This window comes from Pomacea canaliculata, linkage group LG14, assembly GCF_003073045.1.
Source record: "Pomacea canaliculata isolate SZHN2017 linkage group LG14, ASM307304v1, whole genome shotgun sequence".
NCBI classification, from domain to species: Eukaryota; Metazoa; Mollusca; class Gastropoda; order Architaenioglossa; family Ampullariidae; genus Pomacea; species Pomacea canaliculata.
Genome location: NC_037603.1, coordinates 18,268,399 through 18,288,333, shown reverse-complemented (window position 1 = coordinate 18,288,333; position 19,935 = coordinate 18,268,399). Strand labels below are relative to the sequence as shown.

The window sequence follows — 19,935 nt, the reverse complement described above, 5'->3', positions numbered from 1 at the left end:
TATCTCGAGAACGGAATGGGTAGAATTTATCGAGATTTGGGGAAATAGTATTTTGCACTGAGCATTACTCAGTCAGTAAGTACAAAAAAAAAAAAAGGCATCCCACTAGACTTTTAAAAACGTAGTTTTATAGTTGTCATACAGTATAAAAATTCGCCTGTGTTTGCCTTTATACTTGACAATAAGGGTTGGGTGTGTGTGCAAGAGATTCATGAAGGGAAGGGCCTAGAGTGCAGATAGGACTTGAGAGAAGTGTGTGACGGAAAATGCGACAGACAAAAAAACAAGAAGTCTAGGAGAAAGCGGTGGTGGTAGGGGGGAATATGTGTTTCACGCCGAGCCAGCAGCTAAGGCTACATACCTGCCAAGCAGCCAGCCCTGTAAACAGATGCCACTGCAGAGAAAGACCTGCGTGCCCGAGACGAGAGCTGAACCCAAGACAGCCAACCTTCACTGTATTGGTGACAGGCGCTAACCGATAAGCCACTGGAACGTCCCCCTCCCCCCCAAAAAAATGGAAACAAAGATTTTAATATATATATATATGAAAAGATCGAAGATGGAAATGTTCATGGACTGATGCATGAGGCTATTTAGTCACTGCTCACTAATTACCAGATAGCTTCGTGTGTTCTCCCTCACACACACTTTCACGAATGAACGCGTGCGTCTTCTGGGCGAGGACGATGATCGTACAAATGTCACAGCTCATCCGTCATCCAAACCCCAATAACTCTACCTTGCTAATGAACCAGGCGGCAAAACACTATACTCTCAGACTGATCTTAAGCCACAACAAAGCAACAAAGAAACAAAACAATAAAAGCAAATGACGAGAAAAGGGAGGGGCTACGTAGGCGTTATGCCAAAAAAGGAAAATAAAAGGAAACGACGAGAGAAGGTCACACGGAAAACCGGAAGACAACAGCAGAGAATGATTGCGATGGGTGCAGACTTGTCAACCTGGCCTGACATTAATGAGCCCAAACGACCTCGTGCTCTTCTCTAGCCAGGCAGGTACAGAGAAAGAAAGAGGAACATAAGGAATATGGGACACGTTAAAGGAAAAAAAAAAAAAACTATTGTAAAAAAAAAAAAACGGGGGTAATGGACGAGCGAGAAATCAAGGATGGGCAGACTTTAGGAAGCACCTGATGGGAAGGAAAAGGGATGATGTAGATTGTAGAGGAAAAAAGGAGCTGCAAACAAGTAAAACCTCCTGCCGTCCTTTCTGACCCGTACTCGGCCCATGCGCAACTCTACCGTGGTTTGCCAAAAAAAGACGACAAAGAAAAAACAAAAGCCTGGTTCACCAACGTCGTCCCTCCCTCATCTCTCGTGCACGTGACCTGCTGCTGTGCTGGATTGCAAAAGAAATAGGAAGAAAGAGAGAGGAAAAAAAAAAACAACCCGCTAAACATGACATAAGCGCAATGACCGGCCTCTGGCAACCATAGAGGGCCTGTTGGCGTCTAGCAAATGGCTCCCTGCCCGTGCATTGTACCTCAGGTAACTGGCCCCCAGTGAGCTGTTAGCCTCCTCTTGGGGACTATTTACGACCAGCTCTCGTCGTCTCGAAGTAACAGACACTGTTTGTTTTTTTTTTTTTTTGCTCACCCATTTGCTCCTTGCAATAAATATACCCAACGCCGATCGTCTAGCCTGATGGTCGTGCCACGTTGAACACACCGGTTCTTGTCCCGATCACCAAAGTTCAGCAGTGTCGGGTCCGGTAAGTGACCCCCTGGGAACACTGGGTGCTGCAAGCAAACTTCTTTTCCCACCCACCCAACAGTGCGGAAATCACCATCAGCCGCTTTTCCCATCCCAAAATCAACAACAACGTGGCAGAAAAGGGGGGAGAGGGCGAGTGAGAGAGGAGCAGGACATTGTCGTTCGCGACATTCGCTCGTGGAAAGTTCTAGCTCTGCTTCTACTGAGCTACTGAAGTGAATAAAAAAACAGTTAGAGGTTATTTATGTAGAGAGGAAGGAAGGTGTGGGTTGGATGGCGGGGGTTAAGCAGCCAGCTGCAAATGTCGACTTCCAGCTATAGCTCCCCAACCCACCTTCCTCCTACTACTACCGCCGTGTCCGAACACGAAGTGTAGCACGTGATTTTTGTTACTTTTCTTGAGAGGGAAGGGCAGTCTGCAGGGTCACCCAACCACGGAAGTTGCCGGCAGTTTTATTCAAGTGAGGTGACAGCAGTCATTAAGCCATTTCGCTCACTTCTTCGGAGATCGGAAACGGTGAAATTCAAATTGTAATTTGTATGATACAGAACGATTACAACATTTTAACCGTGTATATATCTACATTCTATATATAATTTCTACACGTGAAGGGAAAATATTTTTATTTGCGTAAAAATTATTTTAGGAGCCATCGGGTTAAGTGTAGCAGCAAGTTGGAGAGCTTCTAAACTTACTGCGTGAGACATAGTCCAACAGTTCAAAAAGCATATATATATAAAGAGAGAGAGAGATATAGACTGATAGATAATAAGGAAAAGAGGGAAAAAATGAATGTCGTGTTGCCACTTAGCTTCTAGTTTCATTTATAAGCACAATTTGATTAATATGCTTCGTGTTGGTCCAGAGAGTACGCACATAATTTGAACTGTAGGTATGTAACATTTCTGCTTTAAAGACCTACCACATTTCAATGTGTTCGTTTTTCTTTAAATGACTGGTTTCAGTTTAGTGTGCAAGATAGCTTTACTATATTATAAAATTATTTAGCATGCTAAATATTAAAATTTGCTAATCAGAAGAAAAAACGGGTTGGTTCCTTTTTAAACATTGGCGGAATTGATGAAGAGGTATCTGATAGCACCAACCAAATAAACGGAAATGAAGATATTGGATGAATAAATAAACGATAAGACCCAATTCTAGCGGATATTCCAGAGAAATCGCCAGAGGTTTCAGAGGAGTAAGGACCGTTATAGGGGATCTTTCAGATAAATAAGCCTCAGTCCGAGCAGACATGTTAGAGAAAGAAGACCTAATATGGGGAATTCCTAGTAGAGTTATCAAGAAAGTAAAACAGGAAATTGCAAAAGGAAACGCGTGACTCGGAGGAAAGTCACGTACTGGAGACGACAGGCCAGACAAGGGGGTGCCTGGTCATTTATCAAGAACAGCCAAGTCCGATAGCGTAGGCGGCGACACAGTACTCAGTGCCTCGTTGTGGAATACATAAAAGGCGAAAGTGCACACTGGCATTTTATGATGAAGCACTAAAGATTTGCAAATCTGACAGGTACGGCATGCTTATCTCAACTTTATGTGTCAAGACCAGCTGACTCACAACAGCAGCTGTCTTGGTGTTAACCAGCACCACGCCCTTAAGTATGGTCGACTTGAGAAAAAAAAATTGCTGAAAAAAGACACAAAAAATAAACAAAATTCGACTCCTTACAAAACGTGAGAAAGAGGGCAGAGGTTATCGTCTGCTTTCTCGAACTTTACAACAGGCGTCTTCGATATTTAAAGGTTAACAAGAGTGCAAAATTGTTTTCAAATGAGAGGGCGTCGTTTGTTAACATTAAATTCCCCAAATTCGAGTGAAAAAACTTTGTTCCGTTCACAATACAAAATTGTGAACATTGGAGTTCTCGGTGAGATTTTTAAAGAGGTCACGACCTCATCTTTCATGACGTAAAATTTGGTGGCTGTTTGTCAGTGACGTCAGAAGCAGGATGTGAGCTCCACTCCCACCCCCTCTAGTGATGTTCTAAAAGATGAAAGTAAAGGAAACAAACAACAGCACTCTGTTCTGCAAACTCTGAGCTTTCATTTACCGATCAACAAATATAAAAGTTATAATCAGTACATTAGGTTCACAAAGGAGACGGCCATGGTGTTGTCCAAGATGAAGAAAACAAGAAAGAAATTATAGACATTTCCTGTCCAGCACTGTGACTACATGACCGATACCATTAATTAATATCAGCCAATTATCGTTGGCGAATTGAAAAGCGACGATACCAATCCCGAGAAGTTTTTCGAGGGCAATGCATTCTGATCAGAAAAGGCCCTTACTCCAACGTGGTCTTCACGTATTTGCTGGAAGGCGACCAAGCGATTCTATCCGATCACAAAACTACAACTACCACGACGACGATACATACACATACAGTATTTGTCTACGGGCTGGGCCGTCACCCTTACAAAATTTATAAAAATTACATTGCGTTATTATTTTCACGTATAAAACAAGAAAAACAATATAAAGAAAATGGAGTATGATTTACCTCGAGTATCAAACTTCTAAAATGCAAAATATATAATGAAATAAATAAAAATACGTCTCTCCACTTAGCTTTGGACCAGTCAGCTGACTTTTCTGTAGAAGAGGATGAAAAAAAAAATCGAAGCGGGGGAAAACACGAAAAAAGAAATGAAGGAAACAGAAAAAAATGAAATAAAAAAGGAAGAAAATGAATTAAGAAAGGACAGTGTCGGCATCTAAGTTACCAATGACTTGCGTCTCGTACAGCTGTAAATATTCTGCAAGTGAACTGAATGCGCTATTCTGAAAAAGTCTAAGAACGCGATTCACATGTTAACAGACACTAAAAGATAATTTTCTGAGTGGGTGGGAGTATGTGTCTGATTGTGGGGATTTATTACTAATGACAAAGGCAGTGAGAACATAGGAGAGAAAAGTGACTAGTAACAAGAAGGCAAGTAGAAAGTGAAAAAGAAAGTAAAACATGAAATAAAAAAGGAGTACTTCAAGACACTTCGCTGTCAAGTAGTTACACTAAGCGCAAAAGATTTAAGCAGAAATTTAGGAACCCGGCAGCGAAGAATATGACATGTGGCGTGATGGTACCGAGAGTACTGGAACTCTTGACATCTGGCCATTTCTGTCAGCATCTAAAGGAGTCGAGAGAGAGAGAGCAAAGGAGATCAACAGGAAGACACGAATGAGGATATGCTGAAATCTGAAGGTATCATCTTATACAACGCATACCTGGCATGCGGCAGCAACGTCGTAATGCCAACCCCAGGGCGCGACCCGTCTTACAAACTCGTGTCATCACACGTGCCAGACAAACGACCCACATCAACGTGCTACCCAAACTACGAGCCAAGCGTCTCACCGGTGATAGTCGGAGAGGGTCTGTCACGTTTTCAAGTCCGCCGTCCTGTGCCTGGAGACACCACACGTCTTCTTCTGCGGGCCGGTCAGACATCCGACCGCAAAGGTTCCAGCGCCTGCCGCGTAATATTCCCAGCAGCACAACTGCTTCCCCCTTTCTCTTCCTCCCTCGCTTGCGGTCAATGGCCTGATCCTCCTCACCTCGCAGTCAGCTCGGGCGCCAGACGTCACATGTGTGCACACGCGCTGCTCAGGGGGACAACAAGGATTTGGCCGTCGAATTTTTTTCCCCGTCTCTTTGCTAGGTTTGTTTTGTTTTGCCTTTTCTCTCTCTTCTCTGTAATCTGTCCAAGATCCTCACGGTATGACGAAGGGAACTGCGGCTAGTGCTCTGTCAATTTGTCCTCGGAGCAGCTGCCTAAGTACCTTCCTGTGCCCTTGTCTCCGCCTCGCGAGAGAGGAGAGGGGGTAGAGGCTTCCACCTGAACCCGCCGTTTCTCCTTGCTGACCCCATCTCCTCCCCCCTCGCAGGCATCGGTTTGTCTCGTGAGCGAGCGTGCGCCAGGGCGGCCGTCACCAGCTTTTCTTGATTAGCGGTACTTGACTCGTCCGTCCCTCGTACTTAGTTTTCTGGCTTCACCTTTCACCCCAGTCCCTAGAAATGTTAGGGGGTGGGGGTGTCCCTTTAATCTCCATCTGAGAACCACTTCACACTCGGTCCTCTTAGCTTTCCCTTGCAAGGTGTTTTCGGGTGGTGTGGTTAGATTTCTTGCGTGTGTGTGTGTGGGGAGTACCTGTACCCTCCTCTCCCCTTCCAGCCCTGCGCGTGACATTAATATTTACGGCACTGCTTCTGACGTCAGCGAACGTGTGCGTGACGAGGATGTCGATGATGCAGGGAAATAAGCGTGAAGAAATTATTAGTGACATCGAGCGTGTCTAGTCCTTCCGTTTTATCTCTAGTGCAGTAATAAATAAACGCAACTTCTTGAGTTTTTTTAATGAAGGAAAAAAGATCCAGAACGCAACAGATACAGAGAAGATTTTTTTTAAAAAGTCTACACTGAAGATGTAAGAGGAAAACATTTGCTTTAAAGAAATGTGCCGGCTGTTTGTTTATACGCAGTTCTTTGAAATTTTGCGAAGAAAATTAGTTAGGCTAATTAAGCACTAAGTTGTGACACCGCATAACTTTGTAGCCATTGCATGAAGTAAACAAACAGACGCAAACAGATTTGTGCTATATAGCATGGTTATGATGCCATTAAATTTCTAAATTTGTTTGGCGGCCATTTTGTATCTTGCCATACCCACCAATGGTTATATTCACACGGAACATTTCTATTTCACTATTTTTAACATGCCCCATCGATGTATATACACAATAGAACAGTCAAAAAAGCAATGTTCCAAAAAGTCACCCCTGTACACCGAAACCCCTTAAGGTGCTTCAGCAGAGTGTTGGATACGATCCTAGTGAGTAGATCGGAGGGAAGCGAGCAGTTGTGCGCTGTTAATGTCCTACCTTCATTGAACCTCATTAATATTTCAGCTTTTTTGTCCGTTAAAATGTAGCTAGGCTGGTAAGGCTGATGGCGGGCATAACACCTAAAACTGCATAGCACACCTCTTCCTTAAACGTGTACATTTCATGAATAAATGTTTCTACATTTTTAGTGTACATACAGTGTACATCATCAAAACAAGCCAATCAAACCTCCTTCTGTAAACACCAAGCAACAACCAGCAAAGGGAAATATCACGTAATACGGAGAGCGCCAACCTTCACTGTATTGTGACAGGCGCTAACAGCGCTAACCGTTGCGCCACCGGACCGCTCAAGAGGCTCAATGAATCTCGCACTTTAGTAATATATACATAAAAAGTATGCTTAAAAGTTTCTCGTATCTACATACTTAATGCCGCAGCTTTGATCCGATTTTTATAATTATACAGATTTCAGAGAAGAAAGATTACTGACCTTTCAGGGCACATGTTTCGTGCACTTTCGCTGAAATTCCTACGACCCTATTGAGTGTGGAAAAAATAATTCCGCCTCCGATTCCCCTACCTTCCTCATCCCCCATAGTGCGAATTTACCTAAAGTTGAAACACTTTCCTAGTAAATAACCAATCATCAACCAAGCGTGGACAGCTCAGATGTGAGCATTGTTTACTACAGGGGTCTGGATAACGGATGCGCATGACCCCGCTCGTCACGTGAGGCGTGATTAGGGACTGCTCACTAGTCAAGTGGGGCGTGGTATTCCTCTTATTCCACCTGGTTAATTAATGACTGGTTAAAGAATGCTGGCATGTTTGTTCATGTTGTATGTGTGTGCATGTGAATGTACCAAATTTCAAGAAAGAACCCCGTGCTGCAATTCGTAACATTAACTTCAGCATGATCTCCTAATCTAGGATGCCACAAATTAGACGACCTACTCCACTTTCCTTACCAGCTAATGTCCTCCTGTCGGTTCATGACATCTCTTGAAAACATCATAAGGCGGCCTACTTGAACCTCCTCAGACCAGTATTTTACATGCGAGAAGAAATTTTGAGCCCAATGATTTGGAAAGTAAACTTCCCAACTTGTGATTTGACTTGCTCTGTCCTTTCAAACCTTCTTAACCTGAAGTATGCTGAGGAACGTGCGACAATGTTTGGGAAAGTTTGAAGGGCATACACTAGAATCTGACAAACACAATGTACAAGAATGTAAGCGGCTATGACATCTACTCAACAGGGCAAATGTCGAACGTTTGACCCAGTTCGTCAAAGTTGTGTGTGGAGGTAATAAGAAACTAATGGTTGTAAGGGGGAACGTCCGGGACATTGAAACTTTAAACATGATGAGCTAAGTTTGCCAATACACTGGTCTACACATTCCTTCGGTTAAAACTGCCTTGTCACAGCATGGTGTTGTGGTTAATTAGAGTGCGCCGTGTGGTCCAACATCTATCTTCGGCACCTGACAAAAAAATGGGTGAAGGAGAACAACAACTGCCTTTAAAGTCTTATTGGAAGTCTTGGAATTGGTGCGCGACGAGACAAGAAAACAAAGTGTCCACTGTTTAACAACAGTGTGAAGAAAATGCTCGATGTCTCGTTGTCCCATCGTCGCGTGTCAATTAAAGAGCGATGAACTGAAAGTTGAAATGAATTAACATGTAAAATACAAAATTCGACTCGCGGGCACGGTGACACGTGGACAGCTGTAATACTACACACGCGCGCATCCACACATACCACACTTATATGTAAAATATTTTAAACCCAAGACAACAGTGACACTATGAAAGCAATTATACTGTAATACTACTACTGCCACACACACACAATGCGTGCGTGCGTGAGTGGGGAGGGGGAATGAGAGCAAGATGAGAAGTCAGAAACAGAAAAGAGACTGTAAGTAAAACGACTCATCTGTAACTAGACACGCCGATCAAAGGCTTCCTGCACGTTTATGGAAGCACAGGCCTAAAGTTAGTACAGTTGTACGCCACTTTTTTTGCTCGCATTTACATTTTGGGCACAAGTATAAAGCTGGGACAGTGGATCAGAACTATTTTTAGCATTTTGCCCGCATTTATATCTGAAACTGGATCGCAGAAAGAGACCCACAGACATTGACACGAAGAAATGGGCGAACGGGTGGCATGGGTAAAACAACATCGACGTTGTTTATAAAACCTGTATATCAACCCAGGACGGCGTAAACTGATTTTGCGTTGGCTTCTACTTGACGATTAAAATTAAACGATTTTCAAACATAATAACAGCGAACGCACTTTCCTACTATAAAGTGGGCTCAATGCGCTTACAGATGGCAGAGGTTCATCGGTGTGATGCCGCCTGGCACTTTAACATTCCCCTACTTCCCTTACAAAAGGGTTAGGGTTTTCTACTAGTTTTGTGGAAAGCTGGAACGGCCAAACTTCCCATGTAAATGGAAGTGAAGATGCATGCAAACAAATTTTGGGCACCAGTCTGGTAGGTAAAAGAGAAAGTCAAATCCTCAGCTCAAATATCCTGTTATGCTATCTGGTGATGAAATGTTCCAGTAATTTCTAGTAGACCGTACTCTATTACATCTAGCTTTACACATAGTCTAATATTTTTAAGTACAGGAATACCTCACAGGTCCGTCTTGATGCCCTTTTCTTTTACTGTCGACCCCCTATCACTTGGTGTCACGGTGTAGATGCCACTGTTATTCAAACATCTGCGTCTTTTATTGCCTAGTGACATTGGCGTGTAACTAAGTCAGCAACTAAGACTATATCACTGCAAAACAACCAGCCATGTAAACAGATGTCATATGCAGAGAAAGAACAGTGTTGCCCGAGACGAGATCTGAATCCAAGTCAGCCAATCTCCAATGTGTCTGTAACAGGCGCTAACCACAACAGCACCGCCCGACACTTGGTGGAGCATGAAACATCACATGATATAGATGGCCTCGACTACTCCTTCACACCTCACTCAACAAAACTTCCATTCAGTCAAAACATGGACGTCTACAAATAAGTTGAAGGCAAATGACAACAAATCAGATAATACCGAAAAAGCTGAACTTAACTCGTCTGTGTCCGTCTCTAGTACATTTGCGTAATCTGCATGTTCTTTTTCTCAGAAAGTAGCCTTCAATTTTTTTTTCAAATCACTCCATTAGTGTACTTAGCTTCTCTCATCTTCTTTGACTTCTCAGGAGCAGTCACATAAAAACTTTCTGAATATTTCTGAAGAAAAAGCTCATTGTCCTGATGGGACTACTTAACTCCATAAGAGCCAATCTGCATAATAGAATGATTTAGACAACCAAAAAAGTCCCTGTAAAGGGTTGAGACGTGCAGCATAATAAAAGGCAATTTCTAGGCTTGTTATTTCAAACTCTTTTTTTTTTCTTTTTAAGCTGCTTTTTCCTGACACTTTTATGTCGTTCAAAAAGATTTGACTTGTACATAAATGCATCAGGAAGAAGATATAATTCTCTTTCTCGAATGCATGCACTCGCGTGGACACACACACATTTAAAACATAGTGTGCTTTAGAAGTTTACCAAAAGCGCAAACATTCCCCACTCTAAAATCATTCGAGCACCTCTCCCTCTTGCCTCCGTACACAAGACCAAACGTCACCAACTCTTAGCAGCCATGAAAGTCAACAAACTTTTTTTTCAAACGTGCTCAACAGATCGATTCCACTGCAAGCGCGCGTGCTGTGCGCGGTAAGTAGCTTCTAGATAAAACCAGATGTAATATAAGGACTGTTGTTATATCTAACTTGTAGTGCCTACTCTCTTATTGGCTGTAGGGGTTTTTCTCTTTTCTTGATGTTTGTAGGTCTCTATCTCGAGAATGAAAAAAAGGTTAAGACTTGTAATCGCACCCTGTACTAAACCTAGCCCGTCATTTGAGAAAAGGGGAGAGGAGGAGGAGGAGGAGGAAAAATAATTCAGTCTTGTAGACGTTCAAGTCCACAAACAAGCCTGAAAAAAAAGTAACAATAAAAATGCACCACGTGCAGTTCACTCAATGATAAAACGTCGCATCAATCCATCTTCACGCGCAAGCTCACAACAAGCGTTAGACGACCCGCCAACAGACAAGCTAACCCCAATCCAAAGACATTCGAAGGTTAGCACGTCAGAGGACCTTCTTTATGCAGACAGACTGACACGAGCAAGCAAATCTGCGGCAGAAGCCCGCCCGCCCTGACCCCAGGGAGGGAAATGTTTGTGTGGAAAAAGAGTGTTGTCTCGCTGAATAACAAGATGTTATGATGCAGCGGGGGTCAGGCGACTGCAACACAACACAGGGCGGTATCTCTTAGTTTCCGCGACTTGGTGCTGGTGGTTGGCTGGGTGGGAGGGATTTCTCGCGGTTTGTCTCCCTGACATAAAACCAAACACGAAAGAACAAGTAGCTGCTTTGTTAATACATCCGCTTTCTGTAAACACGTCCATTTCACGTGTCTGTAAAGATTACAACTTTTCATTAGTAAGCAGTAAGCATAACATTACCGGAGCATAGCGAAGCGATTCGAAGCTTACCACAATGAGTTCTGTCTTTCAGAGCGAAGATTTTTATTGTCTTTTTAGCCAAGCAGTCACTTTTGAAGGTCAGCTGTCCACCTGCCCCTATCTATACAGAATAAGCAACGCTGCAGTAATCAAGAAGCAAGGTGAACGAAAGGTAATTACCTGAGATCGCACCAAGCTCTTAATATCTTTAGCACTTGAAATTTTCCCTTTCAATGGAGAATGAATAAAAAAAAAGGCCTCTAAATGTATAAACATAAGTATATATACATGTATCGATAGTGTGATACTCTTACAAGAGATGGGGCAATATTTCTGTCTAAGTTAGGCCACTGCACCAAAGATTGCCAGTTGAGCTTCTACATAAACGTCACAATAAATTTTCTAAGCACCATTTTACTTACTTAGCAAAGATTCCACCCAATGGCAAGGCTGCAGACCGCATATATTCTTGTGGTCATCACCTTCTCAATACGAGTCGCTTCGTTATAGGAACGACGCAAGCGAGTTAGGAGCCTCACGCTTCGCTGGATATAAGAAAAATGTGATCGTCAAAAAACATTCCATCCTTCAACATCCACCCTATAGGATCGGCTTGGCTCGCGGAGTTTTTATTGAGCTCCCCAAGATTAAAACATGTTCGGAAGGCCGCATTTCGGTATAGCAGACGACATCCATAGAGCCGCGAATGAGACTCTGAACACCCTCATCACAGTTCAGGATTTTAAGCGCTGCTGCAAACCACAGCAGTTGCGTGTGTTCACATGGATCATACTGATAAATTGTAACTTTTGAAACCCCTTTAATCAGGGCTTCTGCTAAGGCTAAATTCTTTGGGGTCCCAGGGACCCCTTCTTCAGATTTTTAAGGGGTCCCTGTTCTTCGCCCAAATATGAATGGGACCCCATTGACGAAAATTGAAGGGGTCCTCCGTACTTTTAATGCGTACTGTGCGCAATTTTTTGCGTAAGCAGAAGCCCTGCCTTTAATAGATAATTGGACGGACTCGACTTTCATTGCAGACTGTCGTTGCCATGCCTGCGTTCATGAATCTCGCACAAGACCTACCTGATCTTTCTTTCATGCTATCACCTAGCAAACTGCTCGGTCGCGTTACTCGGCCGTGCCCTCTGATTACGGGGATTAAATGTGACGGAGTCAACTGTTTCTTTTATTTTCGCTCCGAGCAAGTTCAAAAAATAATTCAACTTCCTCTTTTTATGCACTGCTTCACCCCCGCCACAACTTCTTCCTTTGGTATCACTTCATTCAGTCGCCCTTCTATGCACGCACTTACAGGCAATATATCCTACAAATGTCTGCCTTAAGTTATTGGAGTGAACGTTCATCAGTTGAAATCCCTGATAAATAATGCCCAACTGGATTCAGGAACAGATATTCCTGAATGGTATTATGTAAGCCCGTTGAACATAAGCGCAACCAGATCTATGTATCGCAAAAATGGGAAATATGCTTTGTTCTTTTTCCTTTCTTTCTATAACTGATGGTATTTGTGTTTTATCCTGTAACTCTTCTGTACATGTTTATCTCCTTGCACTACTGGTAGGTCTAATGATAAATGGTTATTGTATTTACATAGTCACCGCTCATTCCAGTTGTCCCCCATTCAAAGAGACCGTGAAGCAAGCGCACTCCACATTTCCACATAAAGTATGTCCATTTCTGAAAGAGAAAGGCTAAAAGTAAAATACAATGGATTGCGCCCCACGGCAGATGTGCTTAGCCCCTCGCCACCATGTAGGTATTTCGTCATATCTGCTGATAAAAAGCGCTTCTAGGGTAAGACGTCAGACAAACCGTATGTAAACATACCCGATGACTTTGTCGAGTGCGGCCAGCATCACAACGGTTTCATCAAGGAACACGACTTTCGTCAGCTTTTTACGCACGCAGCTGATAAAACTTTCTCGGGGGTCATCAACGCGGGTCACGACTAGATTATTCTCCGCTTAGTTTATAGCCTGTCGATGCATATGGCCACCCTAAAAATTACCCGAGGGTGAGGGCTCTAATCGTTTGAAAGAACTGCTCTTCAGGAGACCAAAATAGTCAACAGGACGACGTTCTGCTACTGTCGTACAGTCCATACACTGTTGCTTCTATTTTTGCTACATTACAATGGATGAGAAAATTTCGGCGAAAGAACTAATAATAGCTTGCAGGGAAGGTCTCCAGCCACTGGTGATCTAATCGCTTAGAATAATTGTTCTTCAGGAGGCCAAAATAGTCAACAGGACGAAAGTTCTGCTACTGTCGTACTATTTGAGACCATGAAATGGCGTGCTTGCGACAATGTGTGGGAAAACTGCGAAGCAAACCTTATTACCCACAGCCCAGCTTTCAAACAAGCTCCACAAGAGCTGCAGGTCTGATCTTTCTCGGACATGTTGTGATAAAGCTTGATGTATGTCGAACTGTCTTTGTAAACTTTTTCTATATTATTAAACAGTGCGATATTTTAATAAACTGTTTGCGGTCAAATAAATAAAACCCGGGGATGATGATGGTATCGGAGACACTTCGTTCCATAGTTGCTACACCATACCTTCCTGTCAAACCACAGAGAAGAGAGCGGGGGAAAAAAAACAAAACAACTAACGATGTTGAGGATTGTCAGTGAAGGTGGGCAGTCACCTCAGCCCTCCTCCTACGTCACTAACCTTACGATCGTCAGTCGCGGGCCCTTAACAAGACCACGCCAGGCTTTAACCTTTGAAGTGCACACCCCTTCTAAAAATTTACGGGCGGTTATAAAGAAAGGGGAGAAGGAGATACATGTAATCCAGATTTAAATTGAATACACAAGCTATCATGAAGGGGAGAAAATCTAAATGTCACAGAGTTGACAGGTGCTTGGTACGAGCGGTTCCTTTTTAAGAACGAGGCAGCCCGATCTTCACGCAATCAAGTAACGCTCGAGTAACCAACCCATCCCCATTTCGCACGACAGGCAAACGCAAAGTGACAGCGCGAGGAAAAGTCTGGTGGTGGTTGGGTGGATGGGGAGCAGAGTGCGGCTGGGTCAGCTGGTACACGGGGATGGAGGAGGACAACAGGTTATCTTGACAGGTCACCCCATGACGCTCGAAGCCGACATGTCATAGTTACAACAGGTACCATCACGAATTTGATAAGAATCTGCGTCGACAGTTAACCTTTTAGTTCTACTTTAGCCTGCTCATTGATGGACGCGGCATGGTGGCCCGGTGACACTGTCGTGAACACAAGGGGTCTTTTGCGCGATGCACGTCCAGCATTCTACTGTCACGTTTTTCATAAATGATACAAAGTAACTAAGCTTAATAATGAATTTTCGTCGCCAGATGCTTTCAGATGACAGCATATCAAATGCCTCATATTACATTCATAAGCCATAATAAGACAAAATTCTGCAAAGCTTTGTGATATCCCATAAAAAGAAAACAAAATCTTGCACATGAGTAGACTACAACGTACTAGAATTCCAATTCAACTTACACAAGGTCTAAAGCGAAACACAACAGAAGCATAAAAACACATAGGATCTTTATAAAGTTAGCAATGTCTTTATAGTGCCCCATTAACTACATCACTAAAACTGGAAGTACGTCAATGCAAAATGCTTCTATATCATAGCATACACAGAGTAGTTGAAAGATAGAACAGTGTGTATATGTGAATCCTTGGTTCTACACTTTCATAAATAAAATAGAGGCGAGATCAGTAGTTATAGTCCTCCTATTGCTATTAGACCTAGTGAAAACACCATTAGCAAATTTAAATAAGAACTGGTGTACGTCTGGTCAAAAGACCAGAAATTACAGTTGTATGTAAAGAATCAGCGACAGGCCATAGAGGCTTTAACTTAACACAGGTGCAATTTTTTTTCAAATGTTCCAAATGCAATTGATACATACAATCTGTACAACTTCCTTCATGATAAGAGACATCAGCACAGTATGTTGAGAGAGACACACACACAGATAGAGTGACAGTGGGAGAGAAAAAAGGGATTTTACCAGCTGTGCCAGAGAAAACTTGGCAATGCAAAGCCAGAATTAAACTAACCTTTGGCCACAGCAGAGGACCCTTAACACACTGGCTACAGCTTACAACTATCAAGTGACCCTTAGCCATTACCTAAACACAGCACCAGTCAGAGGTATGCCAAGCACGCAGCTCAGTCCATCAAAAAATTTTTGAAAGCAGCAGAAGATGAAATACAAACTCAAATTCATTGATACATCTGCCAAAAAGACTGTTCAGTGAGGATCGGTACCCTGTGCTCTCAAATGGCATGCAAATAGAAAATTCTCAGCTCCAAAAAATCTTATTGCATGAATTCCTAGTCAACTGTTATTATAACTACTTATAAACACTAAATTAAATACCATGGCACTGCAATCACACGGAAAAATGCTGGCAATATTTGTCATTAAGTACATTCTAGAGCAGTGGTTCTTAACCTTGTTTGAGGTACCGAACCCACAAGTTTCATATGCACATTCACCGAACCCTTCTTTAGTGTCATCAGGAATTGCGGGTGTGTCTTGACCTCCTTGGCAGAGGCTCCGCCGAACCCCTGAGACCGACTCACCGAACCCGATAGAACCCCGGTTAAGAACCACTGTTCTAGATTGACTAGTGGTCCGCGGACCACACTTTGAGAACCACTGTTCTAGAGCATAAGATTTGAGACCCTTCTACAGCACAATAAAAAAAAAATCCTTTTCCTTGTTTACAATGCCAGAATCTGCAGATAAACTACATGAATATTTTTAAATGGTTTTGAAAAAAAAGTCTGATGCTAAATGAATATCAAAATAGCTCTTTATATTTGCAACACTTGTGTACACTGCCGAATTTCAAGTGGGAACAAGATTAAATAAACAAAGTTACTGTGTAATAGTTCAGTTGTATTTATAATTAAAAACATTAGTAATCGCGTAAATGGCTAAAAATATTCGTCACCACTGATTCTATCCTCAAAACAAACTTGATCCTTATCTACTATCAGGCTATGATGGCTGCCGCACAACTGCTAAAACTTTAATATGCTCGTATTTCGAGTATGTTTGGGTCAGAGATTTATTATCAACGATACACATGTATAAATTTTAGGAATGGCTACTTACCGTCCACAAAGATGCGTGTATTTCTTTGTCATAGCTATTATTTGACGGTTGGATGACAGATTGAGTCACAATCAGCCCCAAACACTTTTGATTTTGGGCGCGTGAACATTGTCTCCCTTTGTCAAGGGACTCTACTCTCGTTTGCAGTCCTCAGAAGGAAAACAAAATGGCCGATGAAATGGAAGTAGATCGAGATGTTGACAAAGAAGGAACAAGCAAACCAGACAAAATGTTTACGCTTAAAAAGTGGAATTTAGTGGCAATGTGGAGTTGGGATGTTGAATGTGATACATGTGCCATCTGTCGCGTTCAAGTTATGGGTGAGTTCGTTGTTCAGAGATTATTATGAATAACGAGCACGTTATGTTCAGTACGTTATGTGCCGTAAAATTAAACGCTTGTAATAATAATCACAATTATCAGTTTATACACTTTTCTTCTTTTCTGTCATATCTGATAGTGACAGTATTTCTCTTTATTTAATATGTTAGAACACAAAAAGTACTACCGTATTAGTGTCATTGGTACTTAAGAGATAATTTAGTAAATAAATTATATACTAAATTAATAAAGCACTTTAGCAAAAAAGAAAAAATCCACAATTTCTCATGTTTTCAGATGCATGTCTGAGGTGCCAGTCCGAGAACAAACAGGATGACTGCGTTGGTAAGGAACATATTAAAAAAAATAAAAACAAATGTACAAACATTTAATTCAGTTTTGCATATGATGTATAAAACATTGTTGGAAAAAAGCAGCAGACATTAAAGAAATAACTAACTCCTAAATATACATTTTTTTGCTAGGTTGTTTAGTACAAGATCCCAAAGATGAAATTAAAAATGAATTAAAGCTGAATCAAGCTAATGTAATTGCTAAAAGTTGGGACTCATACATTTTCTGAAGATTATCAAGTTAAAGTACATGACAAAATCAAAGAGCTCAGAATTTTGAAATGGCTCTTTCCATCCAACAACAATGGATGTCTTGCAATCTGCAGCCAGCGGTACTCCTTGTAAAGACAGCAAAGAAACCAGGAAGAGATGTTCTTCCTAATTTGTTCACACCTGTGAAGCCGCTTGCTATAACTTAATACTATAACTTACAGATTGGCAGATAGACAAATGAAGTTAATTGTCTGGGTAATACAGATTGTTGTTGCTCCCTTAAGGAGCATAGGGCCACAACAACACCTCGCCAGCGGACCCGGTTTGGGGCCCCCTCTCCGTTGGGCCCATGTGGTTCTGATGTCCTTTGCCTCACTTTCTACTGTTCTTTTTCCAAGTCTGCTTTGATCTCCCAACTCTCCTCTTCCCCTGAGGATTCCAGTCAAGTGCCTGCTTGGCAATGGTGTCAGCTGGTTTGCGCAGTGTGTGTCCTATCCAGCCCCATTTGCACTTTTTGATGTCTTGGTTAGTGGCATTCTGGTTGGTTCTTTTCCACAGGCTGCTGTTGGAGATCTTTTCAGGCCATCTTATTCCCAGAATATGGCGTAGGCATCGGTTGGTAAAGGTCTGGAGCTTGTTGTTGATGGTGTTTGTCTCTCTCCAGGTTTCAGAACCATACAGTAGGACTGCCTTCACATTGGTGCTGAAGATGTGGGTCTTACTGCTGACGGATAATGCTCAGGAGTTCCAGATAAGGCGTAGGCTGTTGAAAGCATGCCTGCCCTTTTTGATGCGGATTTTGATGTCATCGTCCACTCCACCGTCCTTGTTGACAATGCTCCCCAGATACGTGAAGTGGTCTGTTTCCAGGAAGATGGATTGGGAGTTCCTGCTTGTTGTTGATTCTAATCACTTTGGTCTTATTTCTGTTGACCTTTAAGCCAGTCTTCTCAGCTTCCTCTGCTAGGTTACTCAGTTTGGTTTGTGCATGTTATTGACAATGAGATAGGAGACTAATGTCATCTGCAAAGTCCAGCTCCTCTAGCTGTTTGGTGAAGGTCCACTGGATACCAGTGTTGTTGTCTTGGGTTATCTTGCCCATCATCTAGTCCAGACCTGGGCAAACGCCGGCCCGCGGGCCTGATCCGGCCCGCCTCCTGTCTCTGACCGGCCCGCCCGCTGGCCGCCCACCAGTAAAATATATATATACAGTATTGGGTAAAACTGAGTTAACTATATTAGTCCGGCCTCTAGAACCATCCCAGTTTCTCATCCGGCCCTCTAGAACATCCAGTTTGTCATCAAATTAATTGCCCACCCCTGATCTAGTCTATGACCATCAGGAAGATTGTTGGTGATAATATTCAACTCTGTCTTCACTAAAAAGGTTTAGTGAATTTGGCATTGTGGATAACTTGACAGGCAGTTTCTGTTGTTTTGTGATGGCTGAAAATATTTCCTAAAGGTTGAGAATTGTGGAAATTTCTCTATCCTACTTATAATAAAGTTTCTCTAACTGCAGAATAGATACAGATTTTCTAAATGTCATTTAAAAAAGATAAATGTGTGTCAGTGTAAAATTGAACTGCATGTTTTATGATTCTTTATTCTGTCACCCTCTAAGAGGTATTGAGATATTAAAAATAAACCGATACATGTTCACACACCTTCCTATCTTTATAAATAGTATCTACTATTCACATAAACTCACTAGTTGATTTATGCCAGATAATTTTTTTTTTAAAAAACCAGCAGCAACAAAGACGACAACAAAAGTAATTCTTTCCTTCTTCCAGCCTTCTTCCTTTTTCATTCTTTTAAACCTTTTCTCTTTGACAGGTGTCTGCATGCAATGTTTTTAAGTCTGACATCAAAACCCACCTCTTGAAGAAACATCTTTAATGATCATTTGTTAACCGCTTAGTTCACAGAGCCAGCTATTGGAAGTTTCCTTCACCCTCTCGCTCACAGTGTGAAATCACCTCAAAGTGGAAGCACTTCCCCACGAAAACAAACTACAAACCACTTACTGCTTTAAGCATCCACTTTATTATGCCTGACATATTGTCATCCATTGTTTTCCTTCTGTATTGTAGCCTTTCACACAAAGTGTATTTGAGCAACTATCCACAAATTCAATAATTATGATGATAGTTTTTTTTTAACAAATGTTTGTGTCAATGCTGTAATAATGAAAAGAGTATTTTGTTGTCACAGTGGTCTGGGGAGAGTGCAACCATTCCTTCCACAACTGCTGCATGTCACTGTGGGTGAAACAGAACAACCGCTGTCCCTTGTGTCAGCAAGAGTGGGTAGTTCAACGTATTGGAAAATAGTTTACCAAAGTATAGGGAAGTCATTTTTTTGTGATGTACAAATTTAGTAAAGTACTACTTGTTGGCGTGTCAATTTGAATGGACAGATAACATATCTTGTATTATGGAAGTCTGGATGATGAGATAATGAAAGTTGTTTTGGAATTTTTCTATTTTGGGATCTGTCATGTTTTCAGATTTAATTTTAATTATGAACTTCTGTGAGTGGAATCTTAAATGTGTCTTTTGGGAAATATTGTGCTGCCATAAAACACTACATTTATTAGTTTTGCATGCATATGTATATATCTTCTTTTCAAAGAGTGATGTGTATTAACATACATGGTGTCATGTGCTGACTGTAAAGTGTTGATCATTGTCATTAAATGACCATATTAAGTGTAAACAGCAGCAATTTGTTGAAATTTTGTAACAGTG

The 19,935-nt window shown here is 41.9% G+C and overlaps 2 protein-coding genes across 4 annotated transcripts in view; one reads left to right on the top strand and one right to left on the bottom strand.

Moving 5' to 3' along the window:
* LOC112554807 (patatin-like phospholipase domain-containing protein 4) overlaps positions 1-16,400 on the bottom strand; it is a 33,057-nt gene extending 16,657 nt beyond the window's left edge. The window contains exon 1 of one of the 3 annotated variants that reach the window (XM_025222857.1): positions 16,296-16,400. Coding sequence is in view for 1 of the 3 variants with exons in the window: in XM_025222855.1 (XP_025078640.1) it covers positions 7,096-7,201 (106 nt within the window). In the remaining 2 variants the exon portion in view is untranslated. Of the gene's footprint in view, positions 1-5,115; positions 5,838-7,095; positions 7,227-16,295 lie in introns of those variants that run through there. The other 2 variants (XM_025222855.1, XM_025222856.1) reach the window with 2 other exon arrangements.
* A 29-nt stretch (positions 16,401-16,429) lies between these two features.
* Positions 16,430-19,908, top strand: LOC112554813 (RING-box protein 2-like). The gene is made up of 3 exons (XM_025222865.1): positions 16,430-16,615; positions 16,914-16,961; positions 19,400-19,908. The coding sequence occupies exons 1-3, from the start codon at positions 16,462-16,464 to the stop codon at positions 19,516-19,518; spliced, it is 321 nt and encodes a 106-aa protein (XP_025078650.1). The 5' UTR covers positions 16,430-16,461; the 3' UTR covers positions 19,519-19,908.
* The last annotated feature ends 27 nt before the right edge of the window (positions 19,909-19,935 follow it).